The sequence below is a fragment of the Megalobrama amblycephala genome, linkage group LG8 (genome assembly GCF_018812025.1).
Source record: "Megalobrama amblycephala isolate DHTTF-2021 linkage group LG8, ASM1881202v1, whole genome shotgun sequence".
Classification (NCBI taxonomy): Eukaryota; Metazoa; Chordata; class Actinopteri; order Cypriniformes; family Xenocyprididae; genus Megalobrama; species Megalobrama amblycephala.
The window spans coordinates 4483095-4504324 of NC_063051.1; the positions used below are offsets into that span (position 1 = coordinate 4483095).

At 37.4% G+C, this 21230-nt stretch overlaps 1 protein-coding gene across 15 annotated transcripts in view; it reads right to left on the reverse strand.

Moving 5' to 3' along the window:
• foxp1b (forkhead box P1b) overlaps positions 1 to 21230 on the reverse strand; it is a 205058-nt gene that overhangs the window by 68499 nt on the left and 115329 nt on the right. For all 15 annotated transcript variants that reach the window (XM_048198849.1, XM_048198842.1, XM_048198838.1 and 12 more), the window contains one exon: positions 4081 to 4176. In XM_048198849.1, the coding sequence (XP_048054806.1) occupies positions 4081 to 4176 (96 nt within the window). The remainder of the gene's footprint in view (positions 1 to 4080; positions 4177 to 21230) is intronic.

The following is a 21230-nucleotide window of genomic DNA, read 5'->3' on the forward strand; positions in this document are numbered from 1 at the left end:
TCTTGTATACATTAATAAATTTGAATTTTAATTTCGTCTTTGTGTGCTGAGGCTGGTCTGCTCCTCCTCTACTTACTAGCAGTCCAGATAGTGGAATCTGCTGGCCATTGACCCCTCAGCCTGATGAGTGAAGCTGTTTTAGCTTGATCCTTTCGACTTTATCTCAATGCCGGCAAATTCACACAGAACCTAAAAGGTCACCGATACCACATTTCTTCCCTTGTGGCTTCTTTCCAGTGATATCTACACAAGTTCTCTTAGACTACATGACATGATACTGATATGCCACAGTGCAGGGCTGCATAATTTGGGGGGGAGAGAATTATGGCAAATTGTGATTGCAATTAAAAGTGTTTTTTTTTTAACCTCCAGGTTTGCTGTTCTTGTTTGTAGGGCTGCAAAATGTTGCAATTATGTATAAATAAGACTACAAGAAGAAATACAACTATTGTAATATCTCACTGTATTAGTGTTGTCAAAAGTATCGACCGCGATACCAAGTCGGTACTGAAATTTTAAAAATGTGACACTTTGACATTATTTGACGCGTTTGAGCTTCGTTGAGCAGACTTGTAAATGCCTCTGATTGGCCACTAGGTTCACGCACTCATCAGATATGTCTGTAATTGGCTACAATGATCAACGCTTCAAAAACATGTTGTAAATAGACATCAATGACGCTCTTCACCAAGCACATACACAGATACACACGGGAGCATTTGAAAGCAGGAGTATATCATCGGACCGGTCCACTGATAGACGCCTGCTTTGAAACTAGGGCTGGACGATTAATCGAAAAGTAATCGAAACCGAAATTCAGAACCTCTAACCGACGCAATTTTCCCATGTCGGTTATTTCGTTTTTTTAATCCTGTTAATACTTCCCCCTTAAAAACATAACTGCGTGTGTAGCCACGTGACTCCGCCCCGTCCAGTCAGTGGCATAAAAACAAAACACGGAGGTGAACGCCGGTTCAACACATAGTGATGGCGCACGAGCGGTGAGCCTTGCGTCTTCACTAAACTTTGTCAGTTGTATTTGTTTTATGGTTTGGACATTCAAGCGATTAGACGATCGGATGTGTATTATTATAGCGAGCTACCGCGCTCGCATAGATATATACATATATCTATGCTGCGCTCGCGCAGCTGCATGTGGCACGAACACTCATACAAACAGCTGCGCAAAACGTGAAGATCGCGCGCACACAGAGGAACGCAGAAACTTGTTGTCAGCGCTGTCCTGTGATTTATCACTAAAATAGCTTAGAAACTCAAAAGTTATAGCATCTATTTTTTCTACTTTTGAAGGAACTATTTACAACCCACAGCTTCACAATTAATAGAGAGACGGTATGACTAATTCACACACGCAATCACTACTGGTACTGTGCTAATTTATCTTTATCTGATTTACAACGAGCAGAAACCTGTAAGAAATGTTACAAACCATAGATAAAATAACTGCTGATAGTGAGCTATGATGTCAGATCACTCTTTCAACAGGAAAAAAAATATCCCACCTTAATAGTCAATCATAGGCTATTTACAGTACAAACCTTGTCAGTGAATTATGAGGGCAAAAAAAAAAAAAAAAAAAAAAAATCAGAAATAAAATAATCGTTCATTAATCGTAATCGAGGTAAAATGTTCAATTAATCGAGGTTTTGATTTTAGGCCATAATTGTCCAGCCCTATTTGAAACACTTCCATGCGTTGATCATTGTAGCCAATCACAGACATATCTGATGAGCGTGTGAACGCAATGCCCAATCAGGAGTTTATGAATCCTTTCAACAGTGCTCAATATTTCAGTACCAACTTGGTATTGCGGTGGGTACTTTTGACAACACTACACTGTACAACAAAAAAATGAGCATTTAAGAAAAATATACTATATTACTACTACTACTAGATTTATTTTACAGTGTAACTGCAAAATTTCAATGCTATCAATGCAGAGATGAGTTTGTGTGGAGCAGCATTTACGGTGGACCGCTCGGAGACACTGAAAACACCAGCTGCTCACGTGTAAAAGAACACAGTTCCATGCTTCACTCTGAAACATGCAATGCAAATCTGATAACAGCACAATGTTGGATATATTTCAATGAATTGTGCAGCCCTACCACAACACCTCAGTAAAAACTAGTTTTCATGAAGAAAATGTAAGTGGTGCTAGTCTGCACAAAACTTGCGTCATGATTCTAGGGTGTTGCTATGTGGTTGCTAGAGTGTTTTTTTTGTTGTGTTGCTATGTTGTGTTTTGGGTGAAAAGAGTCAACCTCCAAGTCCCTTTGATATTCAAGTCACTCCGTGGATACGCAACTCTAAGATGTTTTTCCTCATTTTATCGTCTGGCAGAAAGTCCAAATGCTTAGAAAATGTATGATTTGGCTGTTTCGTTAGCAAGTACCACTAAAAAGTGGTATATTCCCATATAGTGATTGCACACACAAACAGACTCGTTTAAAGCAGGGATGTGCGTTAATTAACAAATATGCCCCTTGGTCTCCTGCGATTCCACCATGAAACAAACAACATCCACCTTGCTCAAACAAAGATAAGGATCTGAGAGAGAATGATCTCAAATAAACGTAAATATTGCATCAGACACGGCTAGCTACTCTCTTTAAAGGGGCGCGGATGGGGAAATGAAAAGGGCCGGATTTGCTTTGCATCACAAAGGATAGGCAAATAGAAAGCCCAGAGGCTGAGACAGGAGCCAGGGCTGCTCCCGGGCGCCCCCTTTAACTGCTGATGACAGAATTAAATGTGAAATCAGAGAGAAACAGACAGATAGAGAATGCCATACTTACTGTACCTCTATTAAATAAGCTAATGTTGTTTGCTCTTCACACTTGCACACACGTTAGATATCCATGTGCTCATAATGTGCTAAAACTGACAGGATTTCATTGTGCGTGATTTGTTAGATTACTTCGAATGATGAAAGAACACTACGCTAATGTGTTTCCAACTCTTCAGCCCCGTCTGCCTTAATTTCCTGTTTGTCAAACTTCGACAGGTACATGTTGTACCACCAACTGTATATATAAAATGTAAACAAATAATGCCCGATCACCCACATCAACAAACACACATATTTATGTCAGCACCAGTACTGTTCTACAGGAAATAAAAACCACAAATTAGATCACTTTAATATCACTTTCTAATGTTTCTCCAAGATTAAATGAGAAGCAGACTTGAGTGGAGATCTTAATGTCTCAAACTGTGCTCATTTCTCACCTAATTCTCCTAAAATCTAACCATCTGAACTATATTCACATTCATTTAACAGGTCAATATTGTTTGTTCTCATTTTGTTTCTGTTGTATTTCTCATAGGGAGAAAAATTTAAGACAGTTGATACTTCTTATATTTAAAAAACAACAACAACAACAACAACAACAAAAAAAAACATATTGTGCATCAGATGACATCACGTTTCATGTTTAATTTAGCGATTAATTTAGTGAAGTTACCCGCTTGGAAACAAATGATTTCACATTTTTAAATAAAAGTTATAATAAAAACAGTTTCAGCAAATAATTTACTTGCTGAGGTAAAAATCAACTAGCTGTTTATAAATGTATTATCTATAAATAATGAATTACAATAAAAATTTGAATTTTAATATTTTTAACATAATAAAAATCCAAATTTGTATTAAAATCTCTTAATTCCTGAGGTCTAATTGAATGATGAGTCACTGATGAACATTGATGAATGATAGACAGCTTAAATTTTGGCTGATATTGATTCATTCATCACACTCAAGAATAAGAATAGGAATATGATAAGAATATGAACTCCAACATTTCTCACCTAATTCTGCCAAAATCTAATCATCTGACCTATATCCACATTCATTTTACAGGTTGATATTGTGTTTTAACAATTTTCTCATTTGTTTCTGTTTCATTTCTCATAAGGAATTTGAGGAGAAACATCAGAGACAGTTGATACTTCTACTAAAACATTCTAAGAACTCCCTTCTAAGAACTCCATTAAGTCACCTGAGCAATCAAAGAGCGACATTTGAGAAGCATCAGAGCTTCACACACACACACATACCTGTGGTGCAGGCTGCTTGTCATTATTTTTAGGGGACTTGAGGGCGCTGCTTTGCTGTTGCTGTTGGAGAAGGATCTGCCGTGCAACTTGTAAGGCCTGAGTGAGAAAAAAAAGACAGTGTGAGAAAACAAAAGTTCATGAACAACAGTTTCGATAGTGTTGTGTTTTTGTGCTTGGGGACTGACACTCCCTTGAGAACAGTCCTACTGCTATTTGACGTCAAAGATGTAATCCAAATGATGCCACGTTCTTACAGGTGGGCAAGATACCGTTTTTCCATCTCTGTTGTGTCACGTGCAATGATTAGTCACCAAGACAAAAAAGTAGGCGAAAATAATCTGATAGGAAACTTACCAAAAATGGTTATCAAAAACAGTTAACAAAACATTTTCAGTGAATAGATTACAGCAACAGAGAACAGGGAGGCCACAAGCTGTTGTTTAATATTTCTGTTCAGAATGAAATATTAGCATACTGCATACTACTGTATATACTAGGGTTGTCACAGTACCAACATTTCAGTGGTCTGTACCAATACCAGCAAAAACTGTTAAATTAATGACTTTAAAACATTTTGTCCCACTTTGTCTCATCTGTTGGTTATCCCTGTCAATCATTGCAGTTTCCCATTCAATTGCACATTTAAATATACGGTTGTCAATCCAAAAACTTTGCGGTGTACTTTGCTGCATGAAGAACTAAACTTGTATTTTGTAGATTGTGAATGGGTAATAAACAGAAAACAAGAGAAGAGCCTCCCTTTATAATCACTAAGGCTGTCAATCTCTAAAGCAGAGGTTCACTGAATTCTTCACCCCAGCAAAAACTCTCATTATAAAAAAAGTTGTCTTAAAGGTGCAATATGTAAGACTTTTGCAGTAAAACATCCAAAAAACACTAGGCCAGTGTTATATATTTTGTTCACTTGAGAACTTACAACATCCCAAAAGTTTGCAACTATTTGTAAATCGTGAGAAAATTGCAATTTTAACCAAGGCTCCAGGACGTGTGAGGAGTCACCTGTCAATTGCATCATACCCGTGCACTGCAAAAAATGCTGTTCTTACTTAGAATTTTTGTCTTGTTTTTAGTCAAAATATCTTAAAGTTCTTAAATCAAGAAGCATTTTCTTGACAAGAACAAATTATTTTCTTGTTTTCAGGAAAAATAAATCAAAATTAAGCATGTTTTTCCTTAAAACAAGCAAAATAATCTGCCAGTGGGGTAAGAAAAATAATCTTAGTCCAAACTGAAAACAAGATTATATAGCTTATTCTTGGTTTGAAATAAGATTATTTTGCTTACCCCATTGGCAGATTATTTTGCTTGTTTTAAGGAAAAACTTACTTAATTGTGACTTATTTTTCAAGAAAATAATTTTTACTGAAAACAAGAAAATAATTTTTAGTGTGTTGCCCTCGGTTTCCTTGTCAAGAAAATGCTTCTTGATTCACAGCAGCCGCAGAGTAAGTTATAACATTTTCAACACACTCAAAACTTTAAGATATTTTGGAAGCGGCGCCGGCGACTAGAAACAAGACAAAAACTCTAAGTAAGAACAGCATTTTTTGCAGTGTGTTGCCCTCGGTTTCCGGTTTTATTTTGTAGAAACCATGAAAACACCATTTATCAACACAAGCCATCCAGCATTTAATATGATATTCTAAAATCTTACTGCAGTGTGCAACAAGTGTCTCACAGCAGCAGCCGCAGAGTAACGAGTTTGGTGTTAGGAAAAATAACTTTTGTCATTTGAGCCCCTCAATGGCTTTGTCCACACTCAAATGTGTGTGTGTATCTAATATGATAAACAGAGCTGTGTTACCTCGCCTCATACTCATGACCGAAAAAGTGGAAGCGGCGCCGGCGACTGTGGCATAATAAAATTTATGCTGCTCGTGAGGCGTGTGTTGTGCAATCGCTCCAGCGGCCTCGTTCAGCTCCCACAACACTCGGTCCTGCTTTGCTTCATACTACAATAATGTTAATAATCTCATCCATGAACATGATTTCTTCCCGAGTCCTATCCCAATTCTTTTCCATCGGCCGTTGAGGTGAAGACCACATGTCCCAAGATTCCGCACTCAAACTTAGCGTCATCAAGCTACACCTTTGTTTTGAATAGGCCTCTAGCGACCTCTAGCGGACAGAAAATATTACATATTGCACCTTTAATTGTACAATGAATTTCTTCTTTACATCGAGTTTACACTTTGTTGGTTATAATGAAAGGATTGACAAAACCTTGTGCGTTTTCAGTGGTCTTAAGTAGATTCTGACTACTTCTGACTAGCACCGCTGATAGGCCATTGTGTAACTTCACACGCTCAACAGATATGATTGTAAGAACACACTGTAAATAGAAACCTTTGACGATCAGAGAGTGCTCAAACAAACTGGAATGAGAACGTCTGAAAGCAGTGTCTTATCAGCAGGTACCAAATATAGACTACTGTATACTACAAAAAGGAAATGTATACATTATGCATTAAACATACGCTACAATGTGGTATGTATAATTTTGTGAATGGAGTTAAGTTATCAGCTTGGAAATGATCACACATTTATAAAAAAAAATGATACAAAATAAAATAAAAAAATAAGTTGAATGTGCAAATATCAGTTGCCAAAACAAATCGAAAGAAAGAAGTTAACAAAAAATCTTAGCAAAAAATGTACTTGTAAAAATCAACTAGCTGGTAATAAATGTATTATTTATAAATAAATAATTAATTAAATATAAACTTATTATAAATATAAACATTTTTATTATAATTTAATATAATTTAAATGCAATATAATTAATATAATAAAAATGTAATGCATATTTGTGTTAAAATTTCTTAATTAGAGAGTGCTGAGTAAATAATAGGCAAAAAAAAAAAAAAAAAACACGCTTTAATTGTGGCTGACACTGTTTCAGTTTCATTCATGGAAATAAAAGATCATGAAAAGTGCAGTGTATTGTGGGATACTCTACCCAGCACTGTATACTCTGTTGCATATTGTACTTTTTGACAACTGTAGTAGTTGGTCTGGCTATCCATACAGAATGTTTCATACTACATTTCCATACTACATGCTACAGAAAGGGTAGTATGATATGCAGACAGTAACTTCTCTCTCTCTCTTTTGCTACGTTTATCTGTTTGTCTGCCTCCCCCCGCCCTCCCCTGATCATAAAGCAAATAAAAAGTTTATTAGCCTTCAAAATATCTGTCAAAGGACACGGCCCTGTGAGTGGAAAACAAAATACAGTGCAGTCACATGTTTACTGGCTGGACTACTCCCATCCCCCCCACCATAAATAATCAGACATGCCATCCAGAGCAAACAAAAGCAACAGCGGTGCTGGGAAAAAAGTTCTCCAGTTGAGCAAAAAAAAAGGCACCAATACCAAGAAAAGCAAGCAGTGTGTTCCCATAGAACAGCAGGGGCAGACTCACACCTACACCAGAGAACCATCTGAGTAAATAACTGCTTCATTCTTTCCACCCTCATCACACCAAAAACTCCCACAATTCAACAAACAGTCGCAGTAACATCTAAAACCCTTGGGCTTCTCGGTGGGTGGAGTTCAGACTTCATTATCTGATATTAGTGGCATGTTATTAGCAACCTGATGCTATAAAGGGTTTGAGAAAGTGTGCAAAACACGTGGGTTTGCACAGAGTGAGATGAAATTTACACCGTTTCATGTAAAAAGAGACTAAAAGGAGAAAGAACAGGCCTATTTTAGAGAGTAAAGGGTTACTGTCTGGTCCTGCTCTCCAAGAGCGCAATAAAGAAGTCATGGAGATGAGAACTGAAGCGCTGGGCTGGAGAAGCCAGCTGTTTGTGTGTGTGTGTGTGAGTGACCTTCTCATGCACTGGAGTTGTGGGATGACATCATGAGGCAGGAATATAATAACAGGCTACAGAGGGGCCACTTCAGTGCCGTCTGACACTGACCGTCATCATTATAGACAAACATACAACATGCTACACTATATTACATTAAAACATATATTACCATATATCAACAGCACAGAAGTAAAAGGGCTATAATCAAGATGAATCAGATGTTCCTTGAACTATTGAGATATGCTGCAAAAATCATTTTTGTTAATCAGTATTTGTCTTGTTTCCCGGCAAAAATAAATAAGCATGAGAAAAAAAAAAGTTAAAAAAGACATTTTCAGAGAGAATATATCTTTTTAGTACACCATGAGCAAAAAGTTTAATTCTTTATTGTTTAAAGCATAAATGTGTAAGATTTATGCTTTAAACAATAAAAATGGCCATGGGGGTATAAAAAGTCAAATTAATTCAAGATATGTTCTCATGTTACAATTTTCAAGCAAATTATCTTCATTATTTTAAGGACTTTTAGATATTGTTACAGACATTATCATTCCTAAATAATATATGGGAAAGTTCATCAAACCTTCTGTTCCTTACTGCATGAATACCTGCTGCGCTGAATATCCTTCTGAAGGATCCCAACATCAGGAAAGAGCTGCTGTAGTTTTAAACAAGGTCTTAAATAAGGTAATAACAATAAAAAAAACCAAACATGCCACTACCCATCAAAACTCTTCATCGAACAAATAAATGAGCGATATTTCCATGCTGACCTGAGGCCCGTTAAAATTATGACGGAGGCTTATTTGAAAGGGACAGTCCCTATGCCACTCTCTCACCGAAACCACCAGCACCACGCTCTCCCCCTCCCACACTGACCGGCCAGGCGTTCTCACACAGCAGAAAAATAAATACCCTATTTATAGAAGCATAATTAAATATGCATGACAATATGACACTAAAGTCTTTGAGAGCCATGAATGGACTGAAACTCTTCATTTTGGGTGACTAGCAGAAATGTGAGAAAACCCATCCAGTACATGAACTCAAAAGACAGGGACATGTGGATATAAACAAGTCAAATTTTGTGCTCATGTAGGTTTGTTTAGCAAAAATTCTTCTGAAAAGTTCTCAAAGTTGTCAAAATACTTGAATGTATATTATTTTGTGTTTTATACATTTTTATAATGATATAATATACTGTGTATATATATATATATATATATATATATATATATATATATATATATATATATATATATATATATATATTACACACACACATTCCATAGGCGTAATGGTTTTTATACTGTACAAACTGTATTTTCTATCCCCCTACACTACCCCTACCCCTAAACCTAACCATCACAGGAAACTGTGCACACTTTTACTTTCTCACAAAAAGTCATTCTGTCTGATTTATAAGCCTTTTGAAAAGTGGGGACATGGGTAATGTCCTCATAAGTCACCTCTTTTTATAATACCCATGTCATTATAGACATTTGTGTCCTGATATGTCACAAAATTATATGATATGTGTGTGTGTGTGTGTGTGTGTGTGTGTGTGAATGACAATGAATTAAAGTTTCTATAAAATGCCTACATGTTTATTTTATTAAATGTTTTCAAGCGCTAATGAAAACAAGCGGAAACAAGATTTGAATCTTCTCTATGTTTTATCTCTTTTAATCAATTCGAAAAAAAAAAAAAAAAAAAAAAAAAATCTTATGCCAAGAAACCATGTATATATTACTAATGTATGCGTTTCCTCTCAGGTGCTCTTTCTCAGCATTTTGCAGAGTCCCATGTGACCAAAGATAAAAAAGTGTTGAAATGAGTCAGACTTCTTTTATAACTGGTGATACTTTGCTAGGACTCACTCTCAGGTCTGGTGGTTATGCCAGACGGAACGTAAAACAACCGTAAGATAAAGATTACTGCATGAGCACACTGACGCTGCACACGCTTTGTTTACACAGAAACTTTTATGACACAAAAATACTTGGTGCTCACAGTTTGCACTGAGACACTGCTGGAACAAGGATATTTGAGTCAACAGGATGTGATATTGAGACACTTCAAGATGAGGACATGAAGTACAATGTGCTGCTTTCAGTTGTTAATTGCGTCAGAAAGGCTGTCAACAAACAAACCAGATGATCAATCAGGAGATACGGAGGTCTAAAAAAAAACAACATTAGCTACGCTAAACCACAAGTCTGCTTCCTGTCAAGAACGCTTTCAGGAGAACATCTTCTATATCAAATAAGACTTCACAAGCGCACCTTAATAACAACCAATTTCTTGTTGTTAATGCAGCAAGCTAAAAGATACGTCTTCATTGAATACGTCGGAAAAAAGGCAATTAAGACAAAAGAGCAACGAATGGATGATTCAAAGACTCTGTCAGGATCAAAACTAATGAGAAGAGCGAGGATGAACTTGGCACCGTTTCCGAGGTGAGCACGGGCCCCGGGCTAAGGAATTATTTGTTGTTTAACAAGCTAGCGAGCGCGGCTGACAGTCGGAGGGTTAGCGTCGCGCTAAAGCGACCCATTGTGAGCTGTCACTGTGATGTTTACAAAGCGCCCGTCCCCACACACGCACGCACACACATGCACAAACAGCCCCCTTGCGCTCCCCCTTTCCATCTCTTTGCCTGGAATTCATCTTCTTTTGATCTGGCATTCAAAGGTAGCGGGGGTTTGATAGACGCGCTAGGCTAAAAGCAGCTCCAGACACGAGCACGATAAACTGCCAGACGATGACAGGCCAGGCATCTGAAGGCGCGTTTAAAGTGAGGAGAACAACGTGCTGTCTGGGCGCTACAATAGCGAATCAAGAGACGTATTAGGTGGAACTGATCGGATACAAAAACGGTTCAAAGACAGATAATGCTAACAGATGACTGAGCTGCTGAAGGAGCACAAACGTGCCTCGCTATGGGCAACGCTTGATGCTAATCAGCGAAAATACATATTGATGACAGTGGATAGGATGGAAAAAAAGCAAAAGAAAACACGTTCATTAAAATCACTTAATGCAAAAGAAAAGGTCAGCGGTGGCTGTCTAGTCCTTTTAATTCTTACGCCGTAACACTACTTGAAAGTGACTCATGCGACTCGTCGAGCGCTGGACATCTGATGTCTTGCGAATCCTTCATTAAAATTCCTCGTTAGGATTATTTGATGTCATGGCTCCGCCGACGCACACGCAAACACACACATAACCCCTCCAGGTGTTTGTGATTAGAAAACAACCCTTGAGAAACCAACAAGGCCCCCTGCGTAATCGCTGACAGTGACAATCATATTTTTTCCTATTTGTCGTCCCCTACACTCCACGCAAATGCCATCGTTCTGCATATATGCATCTGCTTACGTGATGTATTCGAGTGCAGCATATAATATCTAAGCCAGCATTCATGTGTGTCTTTATGTCACTTGCACATATGGATTATGTACAGGCTTTGGGGGTTACCACTGTGTAAGCCCAGTTTCACTTGCCACACAAATCCCTATATGTGGATTCACTTTACCCTGAAAAAAGGGAAGATTTTATGATATATACAGTGTATATATTTCGGAAACCAGTCTAGTTGCTGCAAGATTACAGTCTTAGCTTTTTGTCTTTTTTTTTTTTTTTGACTGGTTTTCCAGTTAAAATCTCTAAAAATACTTAAGAATTTACAGTATATTTTTTGTGCAGTGTACATATCAGTAACTGAGGTTTTGATTAAAAAGTCCAATTACACAAAAACTTGTCTTCTCTAGCTTGTCTGTGTGGTTTTGAATGCTAGTTTCAAACATCTATGTCAAAACGGTCTTAGAGTAAAAACCGCAAACTAAAAAAAAGTAACATCATTCGTAATATCTGTTGGATAAACTAAATAAAAATGCAGTTTCATAATTGTTTTACTGTTTAAGTGTAGTTGAAAAGCCTATAACAGGCTCCATTCTGACAACTTACCCCATGCAGTTTGACTGGCAACATGACCTGCTAAATAGAAATGTTGTCAAAATTAAAGTGTTCAAAGAAAAGTGGCTGTTAACCCCAGAGATTAGCTAAATAACAAACACCTAAAAAGATATCTGTTTAATGTTTGTCAGAAGGGAAAAGTGAAAAAAGATGTGTATTTCACTGAAATGAAAAATTTAATGAGACAAATGTAAAGACAATGGCTTGTGTTAACTCTGAGGGTCTGGTTTTGTGTACATCTCAAGGCAGGCCTGACTATGAAAAATGAGAAAGTGCTTATTTGTGTAGGGTCTTCTAAAGCAGCTCCTCTCTCTAAAGCAGTCTTCCCATTCACCATTGTGCCCCTCGCCATGGCCGGGAAGACCTTGAATGTGAAATGGCTCAGTCTAATCGGGCCTTTAATTGGCGGAAGATGTGCGCACAGGTGAAACTGTATCCCAGCGGCCATTGTGAAGTAGAGGGGGTTGTTTACACAGTGTTAAGAGGTCTGGAGATTGGGCTCCTCAGACACGACCCACAGAAAAGACTGCTAATAGGTTAGCGCATAGAACTGTCGTGGACTAAGCACATCTTCTTGTTCTCCACAGAGCTGGAGGGCTTTTTCTTAAATGTCACAGTTATTAGATTGACTTTCTTTTGGCAGGATGGTCCTAAGGGCTTCCTGGGAAGGTTTAAAAGTTGTCAAGGTTTTATGAGAAAGTTTAAAGAGAGAGAAAAAAAAAAAAAAAAAGTCCAGCTACACCACTCCTGCTTTTCCAATCGCTTATTTTTATTCAGTCCCAATCTATCTCTGTCTCCTTTTAGGTTAAAATTACAAAGTAGGCCGTGAGAGTGATCCTCAAAGAAACAGTACACCCCAAAATAAAAATTCTGTTATTTATTCACTCTTATTTACATGTCATACCAAACCCATGAGTCCTTTCTGTGCAACATGTAAAGAGATGCACTACTGCTCAAGTTTGGGGTTTATGTAAATGTTTTTGAAAGATGTCTGCATTTAAGGCTGCATTTATTTGATCAAAATACAGTAAAATTGTTAAATATTATTACAATTTCAAATAACCATTTTATATTTTAATATATTTAAAAATGTAATTTATTCCAGTGATGGCAAAGCTGAATTTTTCTAAATAAATAAATAAAATCTTACTGACCCCAAACTTTTGAATGGTAGTGTAAATTCAAAAATGAATACATTTAAAAAAAAATAAAAAAAAATCTTGCAAAAGTTCAATTTTCAGTGTTTTAGAGGCGACACAAGTGCAGACCAATAACTGGCCTCAAATATAATAAAGACAATACTAACAGAATATGGAAATAGAAACAGAAATAATCCATTCATTCATTTTTTTTTTAATATATTTTTTTTATATAAAATACCACTGACAAAATGAATTACATGTTGTAGTTAAATAATTTAGGTGAACTATTCACAAACTATACTACATTGAAAAGAAAAACTGTGTTAGTCAAGAATGCTCCTTCACTGGCATGAGATTGTAAGTACTGAAGATCAGGACTGTTTGTATTAATTGAGTTTTTCTTTCTCTTGCTAATTCTGCCTTCTTTTGTTCGTTTTCTAGATTGGACATTTATCTGCAATGCAAAAGAGGGCCGGTCAGCTTCCTGTTAAGTATCTAATTGATGCAATTTCCAAAAAAGCCTCTTCACATGGAAAAAAGGCGCTCGTAGAATCACGGCCTCTTGGAAACATGCTCGCTGTTTAGATTTCTAAACTAATTCATGTAGAATACATAAATAAATCAATGTTATATACCCACTTCAAACCATTACTACTCCCTCCCATGGCTGCACTTTTCTACCAATCTATTAATATTAATGACAACACTAAACATTTCAAATTGCTGTGCTCAAACCATGTAAGGCTTGGTGAATGATTGCAGTAGATAAGCACTGTCTTTATATAAAAAAAAAAAAATAAAAAAAAAGAATCACTGGCTGGTAACGGTTGGAGTTGCCAAGCATTCTGTCTAGCGAGTATAATAAAAAGCGAGCGAGAGGGTGCATGAAGGTATGAAGGGAGAGTGTTTGCATGTGTGTGTTTGTGCATTTGTTTCCAAGTGGATGGCGGGAGCTGGGGGTGCATGACTGTTGATGGATGGATGAGAGCAATGGAGAGAAAAAAGAGAGAGATGATGAAGGAGGTATAGGGAGAGTAAACAGGGCGCTGTGTGGAGCCTGGTACGGATGTGTGACCCCGGGCCTGGGGGTCGTCTCAGTTATGCGGCTCTGACAGCCTCAGTTTGCAGTTTGTTTGGATTCTGAAGCTCCGCCTCAGGAGCAGCTTAACAACAGATGGCAAGAGAGGGGCTCCATTCATTGAGCCGGACATAAGGAGACATACACAAACACACACAAGGTGATGTATGCTGAGATCTGTGCGTGAATGCTGGCTTGTTTTCTCTCTGGCTTAAATGAAGACACATATACAAAGCAGAGATGTCCAAAATGACATATTTTCAAAATAGACTAGCCGATGGGTTGTCTAAACCAAGGGTTTTTAAATTGGGGTCCAGAGATGCCCAGGTCACTGCAAAAGGCTGCTAGGGTTCAGAAAAATAAGATAAAATAAAATAATTTTATTGTATTCATTGTTTTTATTGTATTTTTTCATTCATTTTATTTGATATCTTTATATCTAGCTTCCGCCAGACCATCTTCCGTATTCAACATACAAAGAAAGTGTAAAACTCTTGCAGTTCAAAAAGCTTATGATACACCTTACCTATTCAACTTGCGGAAAAAGTGTAACTGACACAACACCGGTTTACACTTTCTTCGTAACTTGAATAAGGAAGACGGTCTGGTGGAAGCTAGATATTTTACTTAACTTGTTAAATATGGATATTTTTTTTTTTTTACACGAATGCATCGCTTTGCTTAAGAAGGCCTTTATTAACTCCCAGCAGCCGTGTGGAGTACACATTTATGATGAATGGATGGAAGCAATTTCTTCAGCTCATACTCGTGACCCCTGTTCACTGCCATTATAAATCTTGGATGCGTTAGAATATTTATCAAAACATCTCCGATTGTGTTCATCAGAAAGAAGAAAGTCATATACACCTAGGATGGCTTGAGGGTGAGTAAAGCTTGGGGTAATTTTCATTTGAAAGTGAACTAATCCTTTAAGCAAAAAAAAAAAAAAAAAAAGAAAAGATGACACCGTAAATTCACTCACTGAAATCACTAACCCATTATTTGGTTATTAGATGACTAGTTGACCATCCTGATCCATCCCTAAAGGCCAATTCACACCACACAGACAAACACCAACAATCAGGTTTGTTACCCGTCGTTGTCTGTTGCCGTCGGTCGGGCTTTGTTTTCACCCGACTGAAAATGTTCAATCAGCGTTTGTCGGTGTCTGTTGGGACAGTGTGAACATATGGGACAGTTATTTTTCATAAAATTCTATATCCAACGGCCAACTTGTGTGTTGGTGTTTGTTGGCGTTTGTCTGTGCATTGTGAATTGGCCTTAACACACAAAAGCACAAGCATGCACTGAAACAGTCGCATATACACAAAAGCTCCCTATCATTTAATTTAAATTCCCTTTGTCATTTAATACACACCTCATTCCAGCATCTGACGCCAGATTCCGTCTATCAAGACAGTTATTGAATTACGATTGTGTTTATTGCCCCTTTAGTGCGATGTAAACGCATAAACATCCTTCTAGCATACAAGAAAAGCCATCTGCAAAATATTGTCTCCTCATCTCCAAGCTCTCTTCCACGTCAATTATGTCTTTAGACTTCACAGGCTCACGGTGATGGAGTGGCCGTAAAACCCACTCACATTAATACTCCATTGTGCATCTGCTGCTAACGGTAATTAAAGAACTAAATGACTCATAAGAATAGATGAATTAACCACAAGTAGAAAAAAATGAGAAAGGAATGAGAGGCGTGGGGAACCTGCCACACAGAAATATGTGCCGTTAAGAGTGCATTTTGGTACTACAGTAATCAGCGTTATCAGCTGAACACGCGGAATGATGATGCCACCATCTTAGTGGTGTGGTGTCTGTGTGGCACTGCCTTTTTCCACTATTGACTGAGGCATAAAGAGAGGGCAGGACATGATTGGGAGAACAGGATATGATACAAGCCAGATTCAGATGCAGCTCATTGTGTTAGAGAATGGCTGTGTCTAAAATCGCATACTCTCTTGAGTAGGTAATCCGGACATACTACATGTTGTTATTATCATGTGACCCACAAGCATCAGTTGCATCGCTTCACTGCCATTCAAAAATCCCCTCCTGTGGCCTCATGGGATAGTAAAGTGCCTATCGTACACACACTTCAAAATCTCGCCGGAAGCAGTAGGTCATTCGGGTTTTGCCTTTTTGCCTACTCTTTTATAGTACTGTGAATTCAGACATACTTCTTTTGTCACATACTGTTTTTCGCCAACTATATAGTAGGGAAATACATGATTTCGGATGCAGCCAATGTCAGTGTCATGGTTGCACAGTCAGGGTAGATGGCATGTTTAATTCAATATAAATAAAAAATAAGGCTAAATATTAATCATTACACAATTTCCAGGGGAAAAAACTTCCAGAAACCATGGAAGACAGCACAACATATTGAATGCACTCTTAAAAATAAAGGTCCTTTATTAGAATCTATGGTTCCATCAAGAACATTTAACATCCATGGAACAGTTCCATTGCATGAAAGGTTCTTTATACTGGTTCATTAGGTTCTTTCATCTTCACACTAAGAAAAAAAAAAAAAAAAAAGGTTTTAATAAAAGTGTGCTGAAAGGTTCTTTGGGGAACCCATAATGGTTCTTCTATGACATTGCTGTGAAACCCCCTTTTTGGAACTTTTATACTTAAGAATGCAGAGTCTGGTTTTTAAATTACAGATTATTTTTCATTATCATTTCCAGTCTTATTTTCATTAAAGTCAAATTAAATACATTTTAAAAAATCTGAATAACAATAAAAAAGATTTAATAAAAATGCAACTCCATCTTACATGTTTGTTGGTGTTTTCAGATCGCAGAGAGCGCATTTGCTCGGTTGCCAGATTGCAATGATTAAGTAAAACACCAGACAGAAAATGTATACTTTTAAGAGAAAACCCTTGATTGGGGAATTTAAACTCTAGACATCTAGCAAAAGCAAGCATGAAAACTCATAGTAGAGACTTGATAAAAACAGTCTGTAATATTTGGTCTTATCTTTTTTTTGGCAAAAACTAATACGTTTTTTTTTTAGTCGTCTTTTCTCATCAGTGATATTGCATGTTGACATAGTCACAGTTATCGTTAAGATTTTGTTAACGAAATTAACACTAATGCCAAGAATAATCAGTTTTAAAACTCACTAATATTTCCAGGTTTTCCATCAGTGTGGTAACCCTAAGTTATGAGGAGTTGCTGGGAAGGCTGATGAGGGTGACGGAAGGAAACTTAAGAAGTAAACTTAGGTTACATTTCCATCACAAACAAACACATACACAATGTCATATGACAATTTTCTTCTTAAGGATGTAATGCTCAGGTAAACCTGCCACTGGCTCCAGTAATCCATTTGTCAACATGGAAGATGGTCAGAACATGCAAACATTGCTGGGGATTTAGAGATAATGTGGAATATAACAACTTATTCTTTTCTGTTATTGCATTTATGCTCAAGATGTTGCATCAGATTGTATGGTGCATGAGAGAGAGGAAGAATAAGCGGGTGCAAGAGGTGCTTGCAAACACAAGCAATGGCTGACTCAGATTAGTATTCGATTTTAGTGCCTTGATTTTTGTCTTGATTTTTTTTTTTAAACAAAAACGGGTTTGGGGTTTTATATCAATTATGTCTGTCTTGTTGTCATTACAGTAGTGAGTGAAAGTGAAAGTGGTGGGCTGCTGTTAGAAAAAGCTGCAGACTCTCAGATTAAGGGATACTGCATGCAAATACATTAACTAGTTTGTGGCAAAATAGGCATATTGTTCGAAAGAATGGTCACGAGCATGGACAAGTTGGCCAGATTTCAAACCAGCTTGAAGTCAAAAGGTTCAAAACAAATTCAAAACTGAATCAAATCCTATAGTGAATGACTGGCTGTTACTTTAAAGAAAACAAATATTTATCTTCATAGCCTTTCACCAAATTGTAATAACTCACTTTTGCAATGTCTTTCCTTTTCAGCTATCATCAACCTGCAATTTGACGGATCACTTTTCATGATCCAGCCAATCAATGGACAGAAGCTGATCTGGAGTGCTGAACTATTCAGAAAAAACAAATACACTTTTTGAACAAATATTCAAAAAGAAAAAAGAAAAGGTCAAATTATAATTACATAAATAATTAAATTTGAATAACACAATTTTCTGACTTAGCAAAGGGTTCAATTTTAAGAATTTCCCAGTGGATATCCAACTTAAAGTCAAGTACTTATCTGTCCAAAAGGCCAACTTCTAGAACTGACAATGATATACACAGGCGCTATAATTCACAAGCCCCTCTGCAAAATCTCTGTGGTCTCGTTTTCTTAGACTCATCTCACCTGAAGTCAGCTTTATCAATGTAAGTGTGTGTGCTGCTCTTGGTTGAAGAAGACACAAAGGGTCAGCTCCTGGTGTCATTAGGCAGTGAGCCTGGAGAGAAAGCTCTTGATATATCACAGTGCGATTGGCCACGGTCTGGGATTGAGTTGCTGAGAGAGGGAGCAGCTTCATGGGAATTACAGACTCGGCTCAAGTCATTCCAACTTGGGTAATGTTATCCCAGGGAGAGAAAGAGGGGGGAGAGAAGGAAGGGAAAAGAACGAGATTGCTTTTGTCATAAAAAAAAAAAAAAGAGATGCTGAAAGCGTCTACTGCATTGGGATGGACCGCAGAATTGTCTAAAAAAGTAAGAAATTATAATAAAAAGAGATTTTTCAGATTTGTGCTCAGAAATTACCTTTTTATTTCTCAGGCGTATTAATGAAGTTCCCAATTATGTTTTAATCAATTGTCAATTTTGTTACAGATGTTGCTATAAAAAGTCTTGATGGAAATGAGACATACAGTAAACACTTATGAAATTAACGTGAATGTACGTAGCTTATTGGAAACAATTTGATGAGAAATAATTTACACTACCATTCAAAAGTTTTTTATTTTAAAATATTTAAAAATGTAAATTTATTCCTGTGATGGCAAAGCAGTCATTACTCCAGTCTTCAGTGTCACATGATCCTTCAGAAATCATTCTAATATGCTGATTTGGCGCTTAAGAAACATTTCTTATTATTATCAATGTTGAAAACCGTTCTTTTAACAATTTTTCTACTACCGATACAGACTTTAGTATCTTTGCAAATCAAAGCACATTTTGAGCCCATGTTCAGATTGCTTCAAAAACAGTGAATTGACATTGTGATTATTATTTAAATTAACATAACTGAGAACCGATTACTCGAGATATGAAAGAGAAACTTCTTAGCAAAAATGTGTTTCCATCAGTACATTTTTCAATCTTTCTGCATGTTTTGCGGGCAAGAAGGCATTACTGGAAGTGTTTTGGCGATGCTTATTTATAATAAACATTTAGCAGGCATCAGAAAGTGATGAAAAACAAAAAGCTCATCAGCATCAGGTCGCCGTCAAAACTCCCTCAGCACTAGACGATCACACCTTTGGAGCTGAATGCGAGTTATGCGGTGGACTGAAAGCCTTACAGCAGACGTGTGATAAAAATATGAAACTATCAGATCAAGAAAGAAATTTGCGCCACCTCTCTGAGGACTGGAAGTTAACGTTTGTGGTTTGATTGTGTGCGATTAACACCAAACTGTGCACCCTCATTCGGTCTATACGCACACTTCTGTTCAGCTTATAGCTCTCACGTAAAAACCTTTAAATGGCAAAGCATCCACTTGAACCAGTTTGGTAAACCCCATTTAAAACTTAAACGACAGCGGAGCCCCTAAACAACAAGCTCGGCAGGAACCAAGGGCACATGGGCTATATAGTGAAGTGACAGACTGCTGTTCAACTCCATTAGCTGCTATGTGAGAGAGGAAGATTCGCAGAAGCACACGACCTGTGAAGAATCCGAGATGTCTTTAAATCCAGGGGATGGGATTGCCGCATTAATTCTGAGAGGACTGTAATCTCTCAAGCAAATCAAATTACACTCATTAACTGAGCAAGAAAACTGCCTATGTAATAAGTGAGTATTAAAAAAAGTATTTATTACCAATAATCACCCATTTAATATGGAGCAAAGCCCACAACGAGTTTAATTTTTTGCTGATTGGGTGCAAAAATGAGAAACCGGAAAGGGCGTAAGCGCACACGGGGTGCTCGCGGTGGGGTGCGTGTACGCGGTCAGGCAGAGTATCTGGCAAGCCAACGTGGTGATTAAGGTTAAAGTATAGGGGCTATTTAAGCTTTAAGGTCTTTGTGCGGGCAAGCGTGTTGCAGCTAAAACACCGCCAACACGCCGCTGTCTCGTTAACGCGGCATAAAAGTGACTCTCTTCCTTTAATGGTCGGCGGCATCCAAGGCTAATTTCCTTCAAAATAAAACCTCTTTAATTACATCAGAAATGTTAATGGAAAAATATATCAAAAGAGAGATAAATACGATTCAGGCGCATAAAATCAATTAATGCGAGAGGTCAGTGTCTCATTCATTTGTGAGATTAACATAATTACCTATTTTTCTGCTCGTCATTTACTGCTTGATTCATTCGGGACGCACCACTGTCCCTCGATCCCCATGGAACAAACACGGGGACTGTTGGCCTAAATTAAATATCTCCCATCTATACACAATGTCCACGGTATAGCCACGGGCGCCAATTAATTGACTTCATTACATCGAGCTCTTATATTGTGCATCATCTCAGTGGCTGTGAAAAGCACCGCACGATTTCATTGCTGGTGTGAAATCAAGTTCTCTGGGTTTTCTGCTCAACAAAAGGTGTGTGTTCATTAACAGATGAGAGAAGTTCTTTTTTTTAAAGTGAGACGATTCAAAGAAACAAGGAAAGCAAAAATGTAAAAATGTACAAAAGAAAAATTAATTTAAAGTTGAACATGAATTAAAATATGTAAATGTGCATTAGAAATGTTGGAGCTCTGGATTAGTGGTACTGTAAGTGCACTAACCCACTGAGCAGTGGAGCTCATCCAGACCACACAAATTCAAATCTGGCTCACACCATCCTTTCTTTACATTTCTTGGTCTCTTGTTCAAGGGTTAGTTCACCCAAAAATAAAAATTCTGTCATCATTTACTCACTCTCATGTCACTGCAAACCCGTAAGACTTTCATTCATCTTCAAAACACAAATGA